Source organism: Osmia bicornis, chromosome 12, assembly GCF_907164935.1.
Source record: "Osmia bicornis bicornis chromosome 12, iOsmBic2.1, whole genome shotgun sequence".
NCBI classification, from domain to species: domain Eukaryota; kingdom Metazoa; phylum Arthropoda; class Insecta; order Hymenoptera; family Megachilidae; genus Osmia; species Osmia bicornis.
In genome coordinates, this window is record NC_060227.1 from 2457425 (window position 1) to 2482891 (window position 25467).

Consider the following 25467-nt stretch of genomic DNA (forward strand, 5'->3'; position numbering starts at 1 on the left):
TGAGTAAGAATTATTAATTGTAACACACGTGACAGGGCACGTTCACCGTCGAAGAAATCGGTGATCGAAGAGGAAAGCCGGTGGAGAGGATCGAGCTGGCCGAGGAAAGGAGGTACCGTACGGGACGACAGCGTACGTATATAACCCATACACGCCCCGCCTAGTCGACCTAGACCTAGACCCAGTCTATGCTCAGAATCCACTCTGCATCGCGTTTCGTTCCTTTATTTTTACTCGCTGCTATGCGAACCGTTACGTAACAACACGCATCACCCTTTCAGCGCGCCGCAACAACCGTGAGCAGATTCTTTTTCTTACGCATGCAAATTTTTTCTTTTCTTTTCTTATCACTGATACCATTCTTCCTGTCTCTTCTTTCATACTCGAATCGTTTACGTTCATTTTCTTCGTTCATATAATTTCGATATTAACATTACAACAATACGTTTTCTCTAATAATGTACAGCTTCCCTCGAGAAGAATGAGAGATTTCATTGGCGGAGGTCGCTGATCGAGCAAGCTGAAATGTATCTGAATGGTACTAGACCGGTTTCCAGTGACCGATAACAACCAACAGCTGCGTAAGTGGCTTTCGTTTACATCGAGCTCGTGTGCAAAATGATGTTTTCGCGTCGCAGCTTATATCGCAAAGTAGCCAACGATCCCGGGTTCATCCACACTTTGCCGGCGGACTGATCGGACAATAAATTGGTCCGTGTGACGATGACAACGGTCTGTCAATAAATACGCCGATCGTGCAAGGGACGCGAGAGAAGACGTATATCAACAGCTACACAGTCAAAATATGAGTCTAAATTTTCGGAATTTTAACACTGAACGCTGTAGTCCAAATGAATGTAAATTTATGTTAAAATAAAAATGGATTAAAATATTTTTCTATCAATGTTTCACCCTGTTATTCGACATCGATCGCAAAGCCGCGGTGCGTTCTATTTTTTTCTTCGATCTCCCCGATATCACCTTAAACCTCCCTCCTCTCTATGCTTCCCACTCTTTCGTTTGCGTCCGAATTACGTCGGACGTGGCTCGCGTCTGGCGATCTTTTTTAAAAATATCCGTCGAGTACTTGATCTAGGGCAACCAGGACATCCTACTACCCGCGAGCTGGTCGGCTCGGTTCCCAAAGACGCGCGATCTTTGCGCAATTTTTCACCTTCGAACGGAGGATAGCGATGGATTCGACTAATTTTCGTACGAAATTGTTCTGAATACGCAGGGAAGTTGAATCTATCGGTAGCTAATGGCCGGCAGCCTCGAAAAGCAAGGTAAGATTATTCTGATCCACGAGAAATTCGGTTTCGAATCACATGACCGGTGTTCCGGGAAAGCAGTGTCGGCCGTGTTATGCGTCCCGCTCTCTGAACTCGTCCAGAAATAAGTTTGAAATAACGTCTGACTGTTTTGAAAATCGTTCAGAGCGAGAGGAAGGAGACGAAGAAGGAAAGAAACGGCAGGCGGAAAAGAAGAGTTCGAGGCTTGCGAATATAAAACACCGGTAATCGATACGGATCGCGGAATCAGGATGATGAATATTTACGAATTCTAATGAAAAATTGGGTCTCACCTTGACACGTAACGAGTATAAATTGCCTTGCCGATATCTATCGTTCATCGCGAACGAAAAATTAAACCCGTTCATTGTCAACGACCTAATACCTAAAGTGTCAGAAGTAAAAAGGTACAAGGTTCGACAGAAGCAAAGAAAGAGCTTATTTTCTCGCGGCGTTGCTTAAGCCATATCGAAGGGTTAATCGGGACTGAAATCGATTGTCAGAGCCTTGTAACGCTTTTTTATTCGTCCTTAACATTAAAATGTGTGCCGTGTCGGTTGCCAGCGCGCGCGACTCGCGAAACTTTCGTTCCTGAAACGCTTCGAGGGGTCTTTCACGCGTTCGAACTCGCTTCGAACAGAACCGAATCGTAGTTCGATGATGATCCGCTCGAAAATAACTCATCGAATGACTATTCCTCGCCTCCCGTATCTATTCCAGTCCTACCATGGCGCCTAACATTCGCGAACTACTCATGTTGCTTCTACTTCTTCTCTTACAAGATCTATTAGAGTCACGCATCGTGAAAGTAAGAAACTTTTCGGTATCAAGGATTGATTTTGCAATTCGAAACTTTCCAGGCGAAGAAGAAAATCATTGAAGATGCGTTATCTTCTCGAGAAAGCACGCGTTCGCAAGCTCGTAGAGATGATTTCACGCGACTAACGTTGTGCCCAGGGCTATTTCCGATATTTATCTGGTACGTCGCTCTAGATAGAGGCTGTTGATGGCGATCCGCTTTGGCAAAATTGCGGAAAAACCTCGGGCCACTTGGCAACCACCGAAAAACACACTGCAACTCCATCATCGCGTTCAATCTTCGTTTACTCTATTCAACTATTTCCTGTATCATTTCTACACGGTGTTATTACTAAGGAAAAAGTAACCCGAATCTTTTTCACTGCATAATGCACAGCAGAAATCAGCGACCATTCCGTATCAAGGTGCAAGAGAAGTGCGTAATAATCGTTAATTGGAACGAGCAGCTGAAAGAGTGGAAGAGAAAAAAAAGAAAGACACCGTGTCGCCCGAAGGTAACCGGTGAAAATCTGAGCCGGGAATTAAAGTCAAAGTGAAATATCGTCATTGCGCTCCGAAATATCTCGAGATCTGTTTGAAGTTACCTTCTGCGAGAAACGGTAATTATTTAATTGGGACGAACAGCTGGAAACTTCGAAAGGCGTAAGACGAGAATCGGATTGAAGAAGTCGAGGGGTACTGAGAGAGAGAGGGGAGAGGAAGAGAATAATGTTGTGTAGGACGGGCAATGACAACACGGTGAACAGGTATATAGACGGGCAGACCACCGCTCGAGGAGTAAAAGTGTGCCGGATTGTATAATCGAACGTGAATAAGCAAAATGTTACGCCATACCGATTTGGTAACTTTGCGGGGCGCCCCACCAGTGTTCGGCCGTGTTCCCATTGCGGTGCTCGACACGACCGACGCGAAACTCGGTCGGAGGAAAATTCAACCTGTTAAGGACCCACCCGCAGAATCGCGATGCAATTTCTGCTGTTGCTCTTTGATCGCCGAGAACCGATCGGTTTACTAGATTACGTTACACACTCGTAATTGTACGCTCTTTCGAAGAAAAGTAACGAGACTCTTTAACCCTTTCGCTAATGATCGCGTCATCTGACAATCGTACAGTTTTATAGCGAGAATAGAAATGTTTTAAAATAGATACATCCTGGTAGTAACAATATTATTCGATAGAAAATTGTCTGGAAACGGGGTTAGATGCGTTGCCACGGTTCAGGAACACTTTCAATCAGGGAAAGTCTGGCTAGACCTCGTTGTCGGTTAACCAGAATCGAAGAATTACTATTGCTACATCGATCGATTCCGAGTCACAACGAAATATCGAAAGATTACATTTCAAACGATCGTATTCTTCTGAAAGTTCAATTTTCTTTCCACGATCAACGGCCTAGATTCCTTATACAGGGTTAACGACGAACGGGTGAAGAGCGAATTTCTCACCGGAGTTACTCGATTTTCACTTAGAGCCTCCTTTCAGGTAAGGCAATCTTGGCGTCTGCAACCTTGGCGACGATCCAATTCGAGCACTCGCTACTGTCTGAAATCACGACCGAGCCAGGTGTGTCCCGGCGAAATCAGCTGTCGCTCGTACGCTCGAACGCGATCGGAAAAAGGAAAACGAGACAAGATTGTATCAATTTATCCGCCCCTACGTGATTCCCGTCGGGTATTTCACGAAACCGTCTAAATACAACTTTCCACGAACAAAACAGGAGCAAACTCTCTCCGCTTGGTGTGGAAAGGGTAATCTTTAGACGGTTAAATGGAACGCGCGGATAATCGTCGATAAAATGGTGAGAAAGAAAGAGTAAATGAGAAGTAAAAAAAAAAAAAAGAGAAAGAAGAAGAAAGGAAGCTTGGACGATGAATCGAGCCGATGCTATCGACGCGTGCGACGAGGCGACGGTGCAGGAAGCAAATCTGGGCCGTTGAATCAGGGAAAAGTAAGTGGGTCAAGAGAACGCGAATGCTCGCGGCCGATGTCGGCGTCGTAGCTGCGAGGATGATGACGTTGCCTCCTCTGTACAGCAGGTACAGAGAGTGAGCAACTCGCCAGGAACGTATACAAGCTCTCTTTCTTTCGGCTTTTCCTGTCGCTACACTTGCAACTCTCCTTTCACTTTGCATCTAAACCAGCCACCACGAGGAAGTCGTACACCACTCTCTCGTTTTAGATGAACTTAGACGCTTCCTGGCTTACATTCACCACTTTTACACAAAGCTCGCGTGGAAATTGAGCACGACCCCTTGGCTCGACCGATATTTCGAAGAACAGGTCTCCGCTTCTAATTGGATCAATTCGCCAAGGCAATTAAATTCTTCGGATACGAGGGTCTCAAGCTTTCGATCTGCTTATTAGCACCGAATATACGAAGCAGATCCTTTGTAGGTTCACGGTTAGTTGGCTAACGCGTAGATTATCTAACGGAGAAAAAACAAATTTTTGTAATTGAGAAATTATATGAAACGTGACTTGCGCAAATAATCGATTACGATCGACGCTAATTAATTAACTGTGTTCGGTAAAGAATGATTCACAATATTGTGTACAGAGATCGTTCGGTATCGAAGATCGATCGACTGGTTTAAAATATCGATCTCTTCTCTGATACGAGTACTTAATCGAAATTATTCATCGGGTGTAATTACTTAACAGGCTACGAGACGCTTTCTTTTACCGTTCGCGATCAATCGATACCCAGCAAAGCCGAAATAAACTCGAGCCGGTCGTCGTTGCGTCACGACTATCGTATCTCATCGATATCAGACGCGAGATACTGAAATTACCGATTTATATCGTCCGACTACGAGGCGTTCGCGAATTCAAATCAAACTACGAAGACTTGGACCTCGAAATTTTTCCTTTCAAAATGAAAAGACGAAGAAAAGAATTCGCGATTGCGCGTTATCCTGACATATCGCCGACCTTGAATCCATATGATTCCCACCTAGAATTTCAAATTAAATTTGAAATTTCGATTTCTTTACCAGTTGTGAAAATGTTGCAATGCAAATCGTACGATAGGATAAAAGTGACATTGCACTGACACTTCACGGTCGACTCAACTAACAATATTTTCCTCGAGGCACACGGGATGAAATATACCGGATGTTGAGGGGAAAAAAAAATAGAATATGGATTCAGGACTTGCAAAATCTACTTTATGATGTAGAAATGCAAAGAAAACGCACGAGATATTTTTACCACAGATTCGTAAAACTTTGAACGTGGCTAGGTACGCTTCATTTTTCAACATGCTAGAAATTCCTTCAAGTATTTTATAAAATTGACTTACATGTAGGAGGCTGACGATAATGCAAGTGTTGTAGACTCTGCGTTTGGTGGGGATGATGATGGTGTGGCGGTCCCATTGTCGGTCCCATGCTGTGGTTCCCGTGTTGATGGTGAGGTGAACTCCCTCTGTGCGGATGGTACTGGGATGGGTGATGCTGATGAGGGTGGTAGGAGGGCGGTAAAAAACCTGCCGTCGATGGATAAACACCGGGACTGTGACAGGCTGACCTGCCGAGTGCTGCTGTCGAATAATCAATTTTCAAAAAATACACCTTTATTGTAAACTTCGAAAGAATAATAAATGAATAAGACTTTTACTTTTCCCATTCGTTAAATTCATATCGAAAAAAGAATCCCGAAGACGACGATTAAAATAAATCGAACGATAAAAGTGACTTTCCACTCTTACGCAATTACGAATGCGTATTGCCAAAAAGTGACATTGAATGAAACGCGTTTATTATTCATGTATGTAAGTCACTACTTTTTGCGTTCATGAATTATTGACAAATTATTTACTTCATAAACGTTCGTGTACTTTATACATATTAAAACTGCTCCCAATCGTAAAATACTTGGGGGAATAATTTTGTAGGAATTCCAATAAAAATAATTTTAACCAACTTTATGGTGCGTACACCGTTCATTGTTATAACGAAAAGGTTAAAGGGTAGAAATTTGCTGATATAAAGAAAATCCATACATACCCGACGACAGATGAGAATGATGGGACGCCAAGCTCGGTTGGAGGGAGGAGTTAGGGTTAAGCCTGGCTTTCAATAAGAGATTCGCATCCTCGTTACCGCCCGAGGATGTACTGGATTCGACGTCGCTGACTCCGCTGTCCGCGGGGCTGGCTGGCAGTGATCCGCTTCCTGTTTCCATGGAACAAAACAAAAATACACTTTTTCCTTGCTAACTGTTCTTATCCAACTTTATCAGCATCGTGTTAAGGGCAAAATTCAGCACGCTTTCCGCGACGAAAAGGATCCATTCGATATGCAACCGAAGAATTGAATCGCGAATCGTAATCGCGATCTGAATGAAAGTAGCCTGTGCGATGCAGAGGCTCGAAACTTGAAGAGGTACGGTTGGGATCCGGTCGAATTACGGGCGTCGTGGCGCGACCACCTTCCTTTTCGCTCGGTTTCGCTGGGTCTTTGTGCACCCTGGCTGAATTAGAGGCTCCTAGGTGGTCCGAGAGCAGAGTCTGCTTCGCTTTATCGAACGTGTTTTCGCGTGCGCCGTCAATTAAAGGCATCTTTATGCAACGAGCGAAGGTCATCCGGTCATTGGGTATGCATATCGTTCGCGCTTCCCACGGTACCTTTCTCTCTCTTGCTTCCCCGCTCGACCGGGCCATCAGAGAGAAAGGTAACCGTCTGAAACCAGTCCTAAAAGGTACGCTGGCCCTCTGTGTCCGTGTCTGTCTGTCTGGCTGTTGTCTGCATCACCACCACCGCCACCGGTGCTGTCGTCATCGTCATCGTCATCGATGTCGTTCGCGTCGAATCTAGCGACCTCAAAGCGTTGGAAAGTTTAATTTCTTACGCGGGTTACTATCTACGATATACGAATCTCCGTTATCGATCGAAAGTGTTACGTTTGATCCGAGCAATCTCGCGCCTTTAGTGTACAGCGATCGATCAATTTCGATAATCGGCGACCCTCCTCCCTGGGACGAGTTTCGTTTTCAACGAGCCACTTGCGAACCGGATTATCCGCGACTCTGGTTGGTCTTGTCGCTTACGCAACGATATTTTGCAAAGCGTCGAATCACGTGCGCCGTGTGTTCTGCACGATTGGGACACGCGCGTTATGTCATGTGGTTTGCCCGTGTTCATGCCTCCCTTGTTTCGTTTGATACTACTTCGTTTAGCGGCAATAAATCTCATTTACGAGATTTTCATTGAAATAATAGAAAGCTACATCGATTTATTCGACATAAAGGATCTATGGCTCTTTGCTTTTGGATGAGACTCTACACCGGCGGAAAAGTACAATTACTTTATATTTTAATTACCCCAAGTGTTTGGATACTTATTGAAAGTTAATGTATGTTTATCGATACAAAGTAGTTAAGTAACAACAAACGAAGAAAGTGTTATCGAGCAACGACGATGCAAGGAAAAATAAGAAAATCATCAACGGTTGTCCTAGAAAGTAGCCTGGAGGAACTACGGTACCGTTTCGCCTTGAAAAATCGCTCGAATGAAAGTCACTAAAGTGTCTTTCGTACCGTTTAAACCGTTTAATAGTTTCACAAAACCGGAAGCTCGCACGTGAATCGAGCAACGTACGAGACGAGTGTGTTAGCTTCGAGTGAAATCTCTCATCGCGTCGACAGGAAGTCGAGAAATCGATATCGCCGGCTTGTGCCACGGTTAAACAGGAATTTTCGCCTTTTTATTGCCACCTAGTCGTCTCTAACGATTAATGTCAGCGACAGAAAATTGCTGGTCGATCGGTTCAGCCGGGAAACGTGCAACAGGAGCGAGCTCGTAACGCTTTACGTGCCAGCGTGCCCATGAAAACTCGCCGAGAGGAAAGTCAAACGGTTTTACTAGAGCCAAGCCAGGCCGGAAGTGATTTCCTGTCCGCTGTTTACCAGTCCAGACCGTCGATATTGCTTTGTAAATATTATTATTGGTTCGTTGCTGGTCTGACGGAAAATCGTACAATCGTTCGGAAAATTAACCATTTTCTTTTCTCTTATTTTTTTAACGAGTTTACGACGAGTTGCTCCAATTGATTTCACTCTGTTCCGCGTCGCGATCCTTTCCATTGCTTTCTCCGCGCGTTTCTATTGTAATCGTAGCGAGGAAGATCTCGTCGCGACGACGAAAGCGTGCAACGCGTTATACCGCTTCTATCAAAACTGACATACACGTGTTGTCAACCCGTCACTCTCTTCGACCTCAATCAATTTCATAGATAAAGGAAGGAATTTTAATAACTGAATCACGTGCAAGAGTAATCATTGATCTAACAATAATTAAGTCTCGTAAAATGCCTACATCAAAATTCAGTTCAAAGTATGCGAATGATGTTTGAACAAGATTGATAAGAGACCTTACAATCTCAGCGATCCATCCAATTTATGTTGGTAATTATTCGCACATTTCGAAGATGGATGGCAAAGGATAAATAACTGAAGTAATGGCTATCCCTAACCTGGTGTGCTGGTGGTGGCGATCGTGGCAGTGGTGTAGGGCGGTTGGCCCATCTGAGCATGGCCGGTTAAATGACGGCCATATCCGTTTTGCACCCCTAAACCGTGTTGCTGGGGGTGCTGGGAGAGAATACCGTGCAAAAGGCGAGTGCCCGTGCTGGTCGTCGTCGTACCGGTCGATCCTGGTTCTACTTTAACGCTCGCAAGTCCTAGTTGCTCCTTTTCGCTGACATCGTGCGGCTGCACCTCCCTGGTGTCCACTGAAACCACATACAAACACAGGCACCACGTTAGTATTTCTCTTCTTTAACGTCAATCGATCGAGCTAACGAACAAACGAATCGCTAATAGGCTTTTCAGTGCGAGCCAAGTACAGGGGATATCAAGGGGTCAGAAGATAAACTGACTGCTAAGTTGACGGTACGGTATTAAATTGAAGGGTTGTTTTGATCGCGAGCTGATCGACTCGGTCATAAATCAGACGAACGAACGTTTCAATGAAACATGCTCCAATTTCTATGGAGATCGCAGGGATAGAGGAAAAATCGGACAGATAGCAGCGAGAGTATCGCTTCCTAACGGTAGCAGCGAGAAGGCTAAGGAAGCATGAGGAAAAAAAAAAACAGAGGCATGGGAGGTGTTCTCGAGGGGTATAGCGCGGCGCTGCGGAGAGGAAGTGAAAGCCGGTGTCTCTCCTTGACCCACTGCAACGTTTCTACCTTCCTTTCAGGCAGTGCCAACCTCGCGGCTTCATTAAGCAATTTCTCGCCGTGGCGGGGAAAAATCGTGGTGGAAAATCGGCTGGAATCGGCGCGGCGCGACGGAGCCTTCAGGATCCTACGAATCCCGGCTTCTCCAGCTTTCTTCTTCGTTCCGTTCTCGATATCTTTCGTCATCGAGCGAGGTACCATTAAGTGGCCGATGCTTCGCGTAATCGTGAATCGTGCATGAAATATCGGCCAAAAAAAGAAGTGTGTCGAGGGTTTTTTATCGCGTTTACTTTTCGGCGCCCACACGATTAAACGATCGGATCTCGTTATGCAATCGGATGACGTCTCCGATATTTACGCTCCAGACGAGTCTGGACGTCTCGTGAGAAATCCGATGACGAAACTGTGCTACAGGATCGAGGGAAGGATCGATGGGGCATCAGTCGGTTTCCTTCTTTCGATCGAAACCGTGAACGCCGAGAGAAATCGGAGAACGGATCGCGCCTCTCGTAACATTCGTCCTCGAATCGAATTCTAATTTCCTCTAACCTTTCCTCTACGACACGTAGGCAAGAAAAGAAATATTCCACGTCAAAATAGATAAATTAAAGGAAGTCGATCATCGTCGCACGAAACGACGCGATAAATGTCTCGATATCTGACGTCACGTGTGGTTCGTGAATCGAATCGGTAATCAACGATGCCATAGGTGCCTGTTTACGACGACGTTTAACAATACATACAACCAAACGATCGGTTTCTTCTCGAGCCATGAGAACAGATGCTAATGTCTCCTGCAAATCAATGAGGAACAAAACGAAAAAGCAAAAGGAAAAAAGAAAAATGAAGCCGTGTCTCGAATTAGTGTTGTGCTGGTAATTCTTTGAAACGGTCTGACGTAAGCCCGAATATCCGGTTTTCTACGCGATACACATCCGATGCAGTCGACAATTTCGTGTCTCGAGGCTAATTTGTTCTTTCAATTATTCTCCATCCGATCAAAGACTATCTATCCACACGGAATTAACTAAACGAGCTCGAATAATTCGATCGTCCGTTGTGTAACGAAGGAGAGGCTCGTTTCGATTCGAGAATTTCAGGAATTCAATGGAACGAAACTCGAGCGTTTCGCGGTTGTAACGAGCAGCTGGCTGGTGAACAAGCCGGAAGCGGATTTCAGGAAGGTGGATAAGAGTCGTGCAACCAGAATGGAAGGTGAAAACGTCGGTGTCGAAACGGTTGAGCCTAGCTTGCGGGGGATGTTCGGTCGATGCGGCGAGACACCCACCCTACGTTGTCGCGGAGGGTGAGTCAAGGTCAAGCAAGGTCGAACCATTGCGAAGACTCGATTGCTCGCTAACGAGCCGATACGCTCGGTTACTCGCCCCATTAAGGCGTTGCATCTCGCGAAAACGATCGATCGATCTTACGGCTAGAAGAACCGGCTCGATCGCAATCAACTTAACGATCTTTTAAATAACAAACAGCTATTTTTCAAGAACTCTTGAATAGGAAGCTTTTGAATGATTAATCGTCGGTTCGATGATGATCGTTGAAATTGAAACGTAAGAAGGTCGATCTTGTCTGGATCCACGAAATCGTTCGCGCCGGCTGTTCGATATGGCGCAGGCGCGTGCGCGACTCGCGTGATGTCACATAGAAAGAGAGAGTCGTTACCGTTACGCAATGCACGGTGTACCGGAAGGTGTGTGTGCGCGTGCGTGTACGCGACGGAGAAAGTGGCGTGGCCCAGGCAAACGCTGACCTTACATACTGCGCGCGCCGACCGTCTACGCGTGTCTGATCGATTTCGATCCATCTGTCGATAAATAAACAGCCTTTAATTCGGTAAGGTACGATCGTTAAGAAAAGACATTTTACAACTTGCTGGTTTGCAAAAGGGTTAAAAGGGATAAAACGGACGTACAAGCAAGCGCGGACAAGATACTTGTTTTTCGAAGAGAAACCGAAGCAGTGATTTCCAGAGTTGTCTGTCTGGTAAAGTAACAGGTGCGAACAGTTGCACCTGCAAACTGTCACGAGAACGACGTTTTACCAGCGTAAATGTCTCCGACGATGTTTCGTCGTACACGCGTGTGGAAGGAACCTTGACTCGTCGATCTGGCAACGAAATTTCCTTCCTCGAAAACCGGCGCGGTATCGAGGCACCGTGTATCGCAGGTGTCTTTGCTCTCGCGATTTTGATAACGTTGCTTGCCAAACATTTTTCGTTTGTTCGAGATAGATAACAGGGGAGAAAATATTTGACCAGCAGAGCTGCCCGTTTGACTTTGGAATTGATGTCTCTGTGTCAAGGATTTCACTGGTGAAACACTCGTGGAAAGATAAAGATCGATCTTCTTTTTTCTTTGAGAATTCTTTCTTTTTGTAATCTGTTTCCTTATAAAAGGAAGGATTCGATTTGAATAATTATCAGTGTTACGCGTTTATACTAGCGCCCGCTTTCGTGTCGATTGATCGAACGAAATTGATATCAACGGTAATAAAAATCGTCGTTTATTTTTACCTTCACCAAACGCGTATTTAATTCGTCGCGATTCGTTATTGGCCTGGATTATGTAATTCCATGCGACTTTCTCGATCGTCGACATTCCCGATCGAGCCAGCCAGAAAAATGTTACGCGATCTCTGAGAGCGTATACAGGGCGAAGGGAAGAGAAGGGAAGGTTGATCGATGTCGGGCAAAGCAAACTGCTGGTAATTAAACGTCTCACGCGACTCTGAATCTTTAATATCCTAGACGATCGTGTTTAATTCATGAAGATCGGTTGTCTCGTTCGAGAAACCGGCTCTCGTCTACCGATTCGTATATTACGAAATTTTAATGAAGGGAAAACATTTAAAAATATACAATGATATCGCTATCATTATCGGGATATGTATATCTACGAAAAAGGTGTAAATTTGTTATATTACACGACGAAAGATATAAATGTGTTTGAAAATAAAAAGAATCAAAGTAGCAATACTGTAATACCAAGAGTCACGCGTAATTCGTTCTTCACATTTGGGAAAGTGGCCTTGGACAAGCGAATTCGCTTCAGACAGACTACAAAATCAAGCCACGATCAAACTTTCGACGAAAGCAAAGCTTCGAAACCCGATGGCATCATCGAATGGCAATTTTCAAATAGTCCTACAACACGTAACAGCCTCTGAGTTGAAAATAATTGTTTCAATTTTAAAAAATAAATACACCCCAACACGTTTAGTTAATACAAAAAAGAAAAAAATTGTCTCAGATGATCGCCTTAATCGGTCGATTAGAAACGGCGCTAATTAAGCGAGAATAATTAGCGGCATAAGGCGTGCAAGCAGAACGAACAGTGAACTATATAGAGGCTGGTTGCGCCGCGAATTGCCAAAGCCGGAAATTTCGATACCGGAAACGACGCGCCAGCCGTACGACGCGCCTCGACGTACGTATGTGAGCGACCCACTTCCTTCGTCGAAACCGAGAGTGCTTCTGCTCGTTTGTGTACCGTCGTTCGTGTATTTTCTACGTTGGCCTGTGTGCCACGGCGAGTGGGTGTTTCACGTAAAGAGAGCCAGCCCGTTATCGTGGCAGAGAAACGATCGAAAACGACCCCGGCTCTTTCCTCGCGCAAACAGGAAACGTTCGATGCCGCGGAAGTCTCGTTACTTATTTCCATTTTGCGTTTCCGAAGACGTTTCATTCGTTTCGTTTCCGATAACACATGCTAAGATGTTATCAAATTTATCTAAAAAGATGCATTATTCAAGAATAATGCCGGATCTGTGATTATGGATATACAAATACACTTAAACTTTGCAACAATTAAATTTTAAGGATGTGGTAATGGGTTAAGAAACAAAGCGACGATTGTAAGGTAGCAAAGACAAACGACACGAGCGAGCACAATAACCGATTCAGTTCCAGTAATCGTGAGTGGAACGGACAGCAATAGAACCGGGGGGAACGAAACGCGTACAAAGGGACGAAACTAAAGGAAATTTTACGCGAAAATGCCACGTGGAAAGGGATTTCGAGAAAATTCCAGGTGCGTAGACCGTCGTGTTCCAGCTATCTAGCCTTTGTAATTCGAGTTACTCGATTCGAAAAGGTTGGCGCAGGGAAAAGGAGCAAAAATCTGGGTCACGCGCAGCCAACAGAGAGAAATTGCGGGTGCGTATCGAAACATCATCGGGTTCCATTCAACCGAGAGGGAAACTCGAGAGGGGCCACCCTTGTAGCCCTTGAAAATCTACCAACGAGGGATTTGCCAACTACCTACGCACCCTTCCGTCCCACCCCTCGCCGTGACATTTCTCTTTTACGTCGAGAAGGAGGAAACGACTGAGCTACACACCGTCCCTGACCTATTTTTCATCGACGACCGTTCATCCCCTATTGTCTCGGGGAGAAAAGCCGAGCAAAACCGTGCGGATATGTCGAACACGCACGCCCACTTCCTTCGATCGTCGGAAGAAAGTGAAATAGCGGTTTTAGATCCGAGGAAACGAACGGTAAAAAGTACCGCGTAAAACGGTGCATCGATAAAGTCCGCCAGTCCCGAACGCGCATGCGCGGACCGATTCGAAAATTGCGGCGCGGGAAATTCGTATGGTGAATTTTTGTAGAAGCGTGTTTAACCGCTGGCAACGCAGTTTAACGCTCGATAGAGAGTGAAAATTCCTTTCTCACGGGGGGTGGATACCCTCTCGCATCCTCTCATTAATGCGTCGACCGTGGCGGTGTCCCGTTAAAAGTCCATGAAAGAAACTGGGTTATTCTTCGAGGATCGACGCTTCGCGTCTAACGGTACGCGGTTAGAAAAATTCAGGTAGAAAAGCTTTAGCCAAACACGAATTGATCCAGATGCTTCTTTCTGTGGCTTTCAAACGTTATCTCTATAAGAGATTTCCCCGTGTGAATCTTTGGTATCCTCTTTCCTACCCTCAGACCCACGTTTTCAAGAAATACTATACACGTACGTCTTGGTGTAAAGAAAATCGCGTTTGTTTTTCACCTGATTTTTCCACGTTTTAAAAAACAAGAAAATGAGCTGAGGCGAGAAGGGCCTGGTTATCGTATGGGACATTAACGATCCGGTTGTTCCTTAAGAAACGACGACGTATCTCCTCTAAAGGCTGGATTGCGTAATCTAATGGCGAAGAATCTAATTTCTGAATTGCGTAACGCTATTTAAAGGAATACGTGTGCCGTGTGATGGAATTTCGTCGACTTTCTTTTCTCTATCATCGGTGATCGATGAAGGGGAAAATCGTCGTCGTCGATATCGAATATACGTAAATAACGAAAGAGTAGGGGGAAAAAAAAAGAAGGAAATTTGTGGAAAAGGTCAGTGGCCACTTTGCGAATCAGCGGGTGTCGCTGGGTGCCGTTAATTCGTCGACGGTCGAGCAACGAGAAGAGGAAAGAGGGTAAAAGGTGTCAAGGACGGTGCCGGGCAGGAACACAAGACCAACAGCTACACACGTTCGTGCATAATGTACACAGGAGGGTGTTGAGAAAATAACGTTAATGGTTTATCTAGGCGGTTCTTCATTTGCTAAATCGAACTTTAAGAAGTGCTGATAAATTCGAACGAATTTCAATAGAAAAGTTCGATTTCATCGGAACTGAATACTACCGTCGAGTAACAATGGTTACATTCCCAACACCCGGTACGTTTAACTGAAACGACAATGGGATTCATCGTGCCGCGAAATGGTAGAACAAAACGACAGATTGTAGTTGCGTTTGATTAGAAAATAGTACTCCTTCTGGTGTGCTTGTCTATTGTGTAACACCAGCGGACCGGCTGGTAACGAGCCTCTCGACGTCGCGTACGAGTTCGCTCGCTCGCGACCCGCTAGCCGTTCGCTCCTTCTGTTTATTACATAATGTCAAGTGCCCCGTAGCACTGTCCGCGCTGGCAAGAATGATATAATAACCGTCCACACGCGCCTCCACTAACGGGACAGTTTAACCGCAAAATTATCGGTCGTTAGACTTCAGTTTCAATTTTTCACGCCGGTCTTATCAGTCCTTATTCGACCCGACGCCCGATATCCACAGCGTTATCGAACGATTCGCGAGATTCACCGTCATCGATCGATCGACAATTGTCTAGTGTATCTAGGACGAAAGAAATGGAAGAAGCTCTGCTTTTTTCAAAGTTTAAATTAAAAAATGAATTATTCGAGTCGAGGTCGAAGGAAGGGAAAAAAAAAAAAGAACCGTGAACTCGATTAATACGACTTCTGATATTGCCCACGCTGTTTAGGTGACGATTAAGAGATGGAGATGAGATGGAGGAGAAGCAGAGGGGTATACCCTACACCTCGTTGCTATAATAGTCTAGGTAGCTCTAGCGTAGGCTACCTCTTGCCTAGCCCACAACACGCTTTACTATGTAGGTCAGGGCTGGTGCATTCAACGAGCGAGCTCTGCTCTTCCTCTATGCACCGTTCGCGTTACCTATAGCGAACGATCGAGCACACACACACACACCTCTTCTCCTCTCCGCTCCATCGCCTACAAGTTCCTTTCCTTCGTTCCAACCACCATCTAACGGGTGTATTCTTTTCCCTTCTCAAAGTTTCATTTCCTCGACAAACATTTTGCAGGTAAATTTTTCTCTGGTATCAGCGTAGAAGACTAATTGGTCGATCATCAAAAAATTAACGTATGAAAATTTATCAGCTGCAAAATTTGTACAAATCGTTTAACAAGTTTGGTCGCACGAACTTAGCTTCTTGTTAAACGTTACCTCGAATACGGAAGTACTGTGGTTGTATAATTATTATTATTAGACATTTCTTATCACAGAAAACATTGAAACGATATGGATAATGCGTGCGAACATTCTACATACCGCGTTTGAATGAGTTAGAAGCTTAAGGGGAACAAAGTCTATTTAGGACCGTTCGAAAATCCGTTAATTGGGACAGCAGCTGTTGGTCGTCGCGATGCATCTATCGCTCGTTAAAATTTACAATCGACGCTCGCTTTGTTATTCCGAACGGATATTTGTCTGAAAGCATTATTCTACATTGTAATACCAGATGCGGTTGTTATGAATATTGAGATTAGATTCCTTCGGGGTCGTTCAATATAGGCGGTTCTTAACGACAAACGGAAACGATATACCGATTCCGACGATTATAATATTGCTATTTCGACGAATTCGCGAAACTTTCAGCGTTATCGAAATAATATCGACGTTTCGATACGGATTGGAGCGGAGGGTTAATAATGCGGTTACATTGGCCAATTAATCGCTCAGCTTCCGAGTGATTCTTCCAAGGCAGTCACGTTGGTAATTAATGCGCGAGATATCGATCGCTGTACAGGGTGTCTCTTTGAAGCGTCGGATGGTACCGATAGCCTCGGTAATTGCCCTGTTTCCACCTATGTTACCCATCGATCTACGGGGTGTTCCGATCATTCGGAAGCAAAAACAACCGAGTCCGGCCGTGAAACGACTCTGTTCGCGTTATCGATCGGATCCAATATTTATTCACGATATGCAAGCGCGGGTGTCGCGTTTCTACAAGCAACTTCCAGGCGAACGACATGCCATCGCAGGATCAAAGAATCGTCGCTGCTACCGTTCTCCGTCGCGTTGAATGACCCACGAAAGAAATACATACTCGATCGGTTCCCCTTTCGTTTCCCGCGATCGTGTCAAGGTGATTAATCGAAGGAAGAATCATTAAATCATCGATTTTCTTTCTTAATATTCCCTGTTTATAACTTTACTTTCTGATTCATTAAAGAATGATAACAGAAACAGCCGAGTTTGTGACGGTGACTCGTATCTTTTGAATTTCAATGGTAAGCTGGGTCACAAGTGTGACTCGATACGTTACTAGGCAAGGAATTAATCGGCGGAAAATAGACGTTCGCGATATCATGCCAACGGTATCTGTCCTACGATTCGATTCCCGGCCGAACAAAGAGGTAGAGGTCGAACTCTAATCAATTACGACACCTCTGCTTGCAATAGAATACATTATTACCACAGAGGAAGACGCATCGATTCATGAATTTCCACAACAGGATTATTTGATTAAGATGACAAGTAAAAAGATTGCGACCGATGCCACCGAACTACTGAAATTCAAGACAATGTTAAGCGACGTTACTATTTTTCTTGCTTACGCGAGATAGTGGAGAAAAAAGAAAATTAAGTGAAAACGGCTATAATTGCAATTACTCGGTATAAGATCGCTTCCGTGTCTAATCGTTAGAGTGGGAAGGAGACGAGACGAATCGAGTTACCAATTGTGATACAATTTTTTCTCTAATTTGATAGAAAAGGAAGAGGTTGTACCTTCGTTAACCGTATGGCAGGCGTGTGCCAAGTGTGAAAATCGAATCCTATCAATTGGGACACCCGGTAGACGAAGGTAAGCGTCTCCGTGCCAACGTTCCAATAACCACCCAAGAGCACAAGGACAGTCTACCCCAGTTTTCCTATTGCGACCGCCTACGGCACGTCCTTCACCCCCTCTCATCGTTACCCAACAACCTTCTCTCTTTCTCTCTCCGTCTCTCCGTCTGTCTTCCGGGCCGATCGGCGCGGAAAATGCGGCGGGAAAATCGATGCTGACCGGACGCCGAGGAAATTCGTGAGGCGTGAGACCAACGTGGCACGGATAAAAGGGTGGAGACCCGGTGGAAAGGCCGACACCAGAGAGGGTGATCATCCCCTTGCGTCAAAGACGAACCAAGAAATGCCTTCGTTTCAAGGAGGAAAAAAAAAAATAGGGACGCGGATAAACTACACGTTTCACGCGAACCTGGACACGGATGAGCTATAAAAAAAAGAAAAAGTTTTACGACGCCTCTAAAGTCCCGATTTGAACGCGTCCGCAGGCGGGAAAATTGAATTTCGAAGTTGGGTTATAATACTGCGAGGTGCGATTCGTCGCGTTTAAATTGGAGAACGACACGAACGAGACCTACTAGCATCGTGGCAGGGAAATCGGCAAAGAAACGAACGTTCACTGTACGTAGCTCGCTTTCCTTTTTCCTCTGGTATTTTAATGGACAGCCGCGAACGTAACGTTGACGCCAGATAATAATCTTTTACCCGGTCGATGCGTGTCAAGGAAAACGTCGGCTCCGTTCCTCTCTCGGGCGGGGGTTAGCGAACAAAGATCTATCGGGACAAAAGTTTCTCGAATCCTGTGAATCGTACGAGGCACGATCGAACACAAGCCGCGTTCCACTAACGCAACTTTCTATAAGTGGAGCGGGGCAGAAAATTTTCCTCGGAAGTTCGTGAACCGTGAAAGTCGAGGCGACTAGTTTCGCGGTAGATAATTCGTCGCGTGTATCCAGGTTTTGATTTCGTCGGGAAAGAAATGTTACCGAGTTCCATTGGAACGATGGGAAGTAAGTAAGAAACGATGAAACACAGTTTAGTCTAGGATTCATCCGGAGGGAGAGAGAAAAAGGTGTCGTCGTCGCGGCGAGTATAGAGAAAGGTACCCGAAGGAGGGTAACCGCAGACAGGAAGTTAGTCCTTCCTTCCTCGCCGGGCCAATATCCTGAATTACAATGAGCCAGCGTGCTTCCTCGAACCGTCAGCTATTTAAATACAACCACCGTCAGGTTTCCATATATCGCTTCAATAGCATTCCCCCTCGGCAACAGTTGTTGCACGAAACGCCGCGTCCATCTTATCGGCATAGTAAAGAAAGGATATGATAATGAAGATTATACAACCGGCAACTGATGAAGGTGAAGAGACGTGTGAAAAGATTACTGCAATCTGCATCGATGCAATTCGTAGTGCAGTGAAAGAATTTTTCTACTCGACTCATTCGATATTCTCGTTTTACATATAAGGACGCGTCCTAGTTTCTTTTCCTGGCTCGTTAGTCAAGAACGCAACCCTTGGTCACCGATTAACCCTGCGATGTCCGGTTCGATCGACAGACACTGTTTTTCATCCCCCTCGAGACGATCGAGCGGTCTTCATTTCCTGATTAACCCGACGACGACGAGGACGACGAGGACGACGACGGCGGTTCTCTTCAGACATAGAAGAGGAGAGCAGAACCGGAAGTAATCTGTCTTCCTCTGGCGAGCCACTCTCGCGAAAGGAGTAGTACAAGAGGACGAGGGAACGACGGAAGGAGAGAAGGACGGATAGAACGTCCGCTCGAATTCACATGGAGTGATTTAAAGGCTGGAATTATCCTTTTCCTACCCTTCCTTACCTATTCCCTCTTACGTTCGCGCTCTTTAACCATTATACATCTTCTACTACGAACCTTTTACATCCTAACACGAGGATGATCATCCTCTATTTTAACCTAGACCGTAGCAGACCACTTTCGTCCCTTTCGCCACGCGTTTCCGACCATTCGGTAGGGTACAAAGAAGAATTGGGAGCGTGCGATTTCCTTTATAATAGATAAAAGAAAAATCGCTTTCTATCGTTTATTGGCACGCTCCCACCACCGCACCGTTTTTATCGGGTAAAGTATTATTAATAAGTCCACGCGCTCGTCAACTCCGGTTTTAATCAATTCTGGATATATACGTAAATCGAGGAGAAGAAAGTAATAGAAAAGGTGGGACAAAGATCGTTTGACGATAGAAAAGGAATCTGATTACTTTTGTGATACAGCACCCATAAGACTAACCAAGAATCCGAGCTGTCGCGGGGAATTGGAATTTATAATCCGTCGACCGCTGCTACCTGCCCCGTGAAAGGTTTCGAAAGTTTTTCCGGGTGTCGGTGGAAAAAGAGGGGAAAGACCGCAAACGCCAACGAGCCCGGCCACCGGTAGCACCAACAGTAAACTTTAGAACGCCTTCCGGCCAAAATCGACCTCTCTGTCTATCTCATTTCCTTTCATCACCTCCTTTTGGCCACGGTTTGTAGCATCGGATGAAGCGAGACAGTTTCTCTTAGTTTCGACTTTTCTCTACGAACTATAGACCGGGGAAAGGGTTTCGAATGAAACGGTATCCTTGTTTTCCCTTCGCTTTTTTCCTTTCTCCCTTATAAACGAACCCTGTCCTTTTTCTGACACGAAAAAACTACGGCAAAAAGTGTTGACGTTCCATGGTTGACGAAGTTGAAGGGGCGCGTTGCTTTTTTACGGTCCTGAATTTAGGGACGAGCTGTTTCGACGTTTCGTTTTTCCCTTTAATTTTTTACCACGCTCCAGGGTACACGTGCACGGTGGAGAATCACTGCTTTCCTCGACGGTCATCGTTAATTTTTTCAGAAAAAATATATGTATCTTGATGATACCGTTGGAAGGTGTTGCTTGCTCTCTAGCCGGAAGTTTGGGAAAACATTTTTAACCCTTTCCGGGACGCGTGCGATCCCAAACCAGCAGGGGGTCCTTCTTCTCCCTCGAACATTCTAAATGGTAAGAAAAGCAGAGGCGTGGTCCTTTCGGAGGACCAAGAGAAAGTTGACCGGGGATTTTCGAAAAATTTCTCTCATTTTTCATTTTAGTCACAGCCTTCCATCGTTCTCGACGGTTTTTCCTTAAATTCAATACGATTTTTCCAACTTTCACCGTTTCTGTTTGTTCGAGAAACAAGCAGATTTTCGAAGAAGGATTCTCAAGGAGAAAAGCATGAAATCTCTGTTTTCTTTAAGGAATCTTCGCATCGAAATCGGATTGAAACCCAATTGATAATACGCGTCTAATTAACTAGACGATTATAGAAATGTAGTCAGCGTGTTGAAAGCGGAGCGATTATCAGGCGGAGCATCGAGGAAGAGGAGAAAGGCCTAAGAGCAAGAAACGGGAGCGATACGAGATACTAATTTCGTTGGGGTTGGGGCAGGTCACAAGGTATTATCTTCGCTCGGTGGTTCGCGGAGGAGATGGCGGAGAAAGGGGATTACGCGATAACGGGAGAAATTGCAAAATTATATTCGAACAGCCGAATATCGCTATGGCATATTACCGTCACCCGACTCTCATCGTCGAACGACCTTCGCGGAGCGTCTTGCGTAATATTTTTATCGGCCGAAATTACACATACGCGCGGCATACGTTCACGCACGCACGCACTGTCGAACAGCCTCACGTATTTTCGGTTGCGTGAGTGCGACACGCACTCTACCGGTCCCTGCCTTTTTTTATTTCCCTGCATTCCCTTTTCCCTTTCGCCGATGCATCTTCGATCGTGCGTACAGCTACGCGTCAACGGGAATTTAAATATTTTATTCTACTCGGAACCGATACCGCAGGCTTTCATTTTACATTCACAGCCGAACGGACTAGCGGGGCTATTTATATTCCATTTGACCCTAGATACAGAGAAATAATTATCTGTCAAAAAGGATCGATTAACCTATGAAAACAACGCGGCTAAAGAATCCATCAACTTCCTGCTCCGCAACCATCCGCTTCAAGATCCGTCAGATAAAAAGGTTATGAATCGGTAGAGACAACGATCGGTTCGCAATTACCGAGAACTGTAGGTATATACGAAACGAGGCAAGAAGACTGTAAATGTCACATGCCGCGAAAGATCGAGATATTCGATCTACGAGCTATTTCGCTAATTGAATTTTCCCAGCGAAAAGGCGCGAAAATTTGAAATAAAAAATAATTGAATACTAAGAATCGTATGGAGAACTCACGGTATCGTCTCATAAGATTCTTCTTGTAAGGTTTGGTGCCCGGTGGTCTGGATCTCGACCTCGTGGTGCCGTCTTTTTGATTGTTGTCGGAACACGAGTCGTCGGAGTCCTCGGAACAGGTACGATCCTCCCTTTCCTGGGAATATTCCCCGGACGCGGTACCGACGAAACATCCTCGTAACCTGAGCGCGGCCGCGGCGTTCCCGTAGTCGTCGATCGGTACCTTGCGTTCCTGATCCTGATCGTTCTCGTCTCTCGAGAACTCGGGATAATCGGCCACCCTAACGCTCAAGTCCAACGGTTGATCCTCGAGCATCTCGTATCTATCTTTGCCAGCTCGTTCACCGAGATCTGCCCACCAGTCTGTTCACAAAATTGATCCACGGCTACCACGGCAGCATAGTTGCCATCTTGATTCCTCAACGATTTTTACTCGACACTTGCTCGCAACAATGGAACATTACATTCCAAACGTGGATACTCGATGTTCGTAATGTTCGATAAAGTAAATTCACCGATGGCCACTCGATGGAGAATTTTCCTCGATTAAACACAATTCACGATTATATCGAACCGAACAATCGACGCACAATGAAAATGTCACCGACCGAGATGATCTCTCCGTGTCGGTTCGTCTGGTCTTTCTTAACAAGAAAGTTATCCGCGTTGAAATTCCGATAAGTTGGAGCCTTTTGGATAGTAAAAGGTGGAAAGTGAAAGAGAAGTATCTTCGTGGGAGGTAGAACCGTTCCCGTCGATGCGATGCGACGCGTTCCGTACCGTGTTGGCACGCGTTACGCACAAGCGGATTATTCTGCCGGCAAGTTCTCGCGGCAAAACAGTTTTCGATACTAGCAGCAACGTTCGAGCGTCGCGCGTATCGAGCGATCGATCATTCCTCGCGCGGTTTTCCTTGTTCGAGCACACCAACGTACGTTGCACTTGCCGCGAGGAAAATGGAGTGACAGAGAAGAAAGGGGGGAAAAAGAAAAAAAGAAAGGAGAGCGTGACAAGGTAGCAGTCAGCTTACGAGAAGACGATCGAAAGTATCGCCGTATGTCTTCGAGAGCTACCGGGATCGAAGAGAATAATATCGGTCGCACGTACAAGCACTTTTGAAAACAGAACTCTGTTTACTCGGGTTTACTCGGTTTCCTCACTCGTACGCGTTACCTCCCGTGTGCGACTGTATTGTATATAAACGGGCAGTATGTAGCGTGTTTTGTCGCGGAGGTGAGCCAAGATGCGAGAAAGAGAAAAATAAAAAAGGCGAGGACAGAGAATTTGCCGAAGCGTATCCACGTTCTCCGCACCGAGGCTACGGTTGCCGGTGGCACACTGACTGACTCGGAACCGGGGTAGCCCGCTAGTCCAGACTCGTTCACTCACTACTCCAGACTCACACTCCAACTACGAGCGCCGGACTCGCTCTCGCTCGTGTACACCGAACACAGTACTCTCGGGCCGCCAGCCGACCGCGTTCGGGACTTTCCGTCGGCCGACTTCGGTTCTTTTCGGTCTCTACACGCCTCGTGAAGAGTCGCCGACTACTTCACGTACACACCGTCACCCACACACAGTCGGGAGCCGTCGCTCGAGATGCGCGGATGCGTAGCCTACCGCAATGTTCGAAGCTCGTGATGCTCTCTCCCTCCACTTTCAACGCTCTTTTCTCTTTCTCTCTCTCTCTCTCTTTCGTTTTTCCTTTTATTTTTTCTTCTTTTACCACCTCTACCACACGCCCTTCCTTTCATCTTATTTTTCTTTTCTTTCACGATTTCGCGAGGAAAATCTATTTTCCGTCTTATTGGGATAGGACCCACGAAAACCAGCCAGCCAGTTGGCGGAGCTGGGTGTCGTGACATTAACCTTCGATCGGTGGATGCTATAAACGAGTAGGCGACAAGAGATACGAGCCTTTTTAACGGGACAACCTTTTCTTTTTTCTTTCCAGTCTAGCCAGACTGATTGATCGAGGGGAATAAACGGTTCGAATCGTTTCACCGGGATAGGATATCGATGTTCTCGAGCTCCTTGGTCCCTGACATTGTATTCTCGAGGATGAATTCGAGCGACGAGAGAAGGAGCTGATAGAAGACCGGGGGAAGGAAAGGAGACTGGTACGATTGCGTATGCACGATGAACAGACAATAGGTGAACGTGCGTGCGAGGTCGCGGCGGAAAGGAACTTCCAATTCGACGTGTCTCGTTGCAGCCGGTAAACACAGGTGCAACGAAAACGTCGGAAGTGTTTTTGCAACGGGGCATACAATGCGAACCTTGAAACTGACCGATTTCGTAACCCTTCGTTCGGCTCCTTGGCGTCGCACCGTTTCTATTACAAATCAACCCCGCGGAAAAACAATCTTCTATTAAGATTATATTTTGCAACGAACAACCATATTTTACTTCTATCAAATTCTAATTAAAGTATCGATCGAATATGAAAACAAGTTTCTTTTTTATTATTCCCATTTCTTTTTCCTCGATGAATTCAATCGGTACTTTCCTCGTTAAATTTCCAGCCAACTGTTGAATCTCTCACGTGAGAGAACGTGTAGGGCGAGCACGATAGGAATCGTACATAAATCGTTGTCGATTATCAGTGGCCGCTTATCGGTCGGCTATCTCGCATACAATGCGTGTGCGTGCACAGGTCGCGATCGCATAAGAAAGCGAGCTTCGATAAATCCTGATTCTTTCGTTCCACGCTCGATGCACCCGTGCCTTGTCTCGAGGATTTCGAGATTCCATCCTGGAGTTACTGCTTAGGTACCAAGGTTCCTCTTTGATAGGAAAGGTTTCGACTAGAGTGATACTTTTCCTCGATAACAGTCATGGCCTTAATTGCATTTCCTGCCCTCCTCCGAGATGCAATTCCATTGTTCGACCGCCAAAAATCTGGCGCTTTTCGCGAAACTCGTACGGGAATCGAGATTAACGATTTCGAGGAAAAAATTCGTTTGGTTGCACACGGAAATACGCTTTGTTTTTGTTGGACCGTGAAACCGTGACTCATCTCCATTTTTGATATTTCGAAATTCGCTCAGCATTCTACGAATGTATAAATGGTACTTTAAAAGTTCTTTTATTCGTCGATTTCTCGATCGATCAAACGATGTTTCCATATAGCTCCGCATAGGTTAATCGAAGAGTCATCCTTTTCTGGAAATATTCGATGAAGATCCGTATGATCTGTCGGCAGGAAATTCGCTGGATCCAGCAAGAAAGAAAGGAACATCCGCGTCAAAGGGTACTCGCGTAGAAACGAACCGAACGTCGCGATCCTCGATTTGTCGTTCCAGAACGAGATGCAGAAGTCAACGGTGAGTCGAGGGACAGGCAAGAGAGTTATTTTAGCGCAAAAACGAGCGACGCTGCCGGGCTGGGAGAGAAAACCTCGTAACTCTCGCCGATCTCGGAACGGGACGACGCCCAATCCAGGAAAACAACGATTTCTAATCCATCAACGTGTTCCATCTACGACAGGATGTCACCTTGTACGCGTTCCACTCTGAACTTGCACTATTTCCGATCGAACCTGCTTATTCAC

General features: G+C 45.6%; 1 protein-coding gene across 7 annotated transcripts in view; it reads right to left on the reverse strand.

Annotated features, from left to right (window-relative positions):
* Positions 1-25467, reverse strand: part of LOC114873262 (ecdysone-induced protein 74EF) — a 109785-nt gene that overhangs the window by 15793 nt on the left and 68525 nt on the right. For 5 of the 7 annotated variants that reach the window (XM_029181422.2, XM_029181421.2, XM_029181423.2 and 2 more), the window contains 3 exons: positions 8587-8844; positions 6120-6287; positions 5414-5653 (listed from right to left, as the gene is read on the reverse strand). In XM_029181422.2, coding sequence (XP_029037255.1) covers positions 5414-5653; positions 6120-6287; positions 8587-8844 — 666 coding nt within the window. Of the gene's footprint in view, positions 1-5413; positions 5654-6119; positions 6288-8586; positions 8845-21914; positions 22569-25467 lie in introns of those variants that run through there. The other 2 variants (XM_029181427.2, XM_029181425.2) reach the window with 2 other exon arrangements.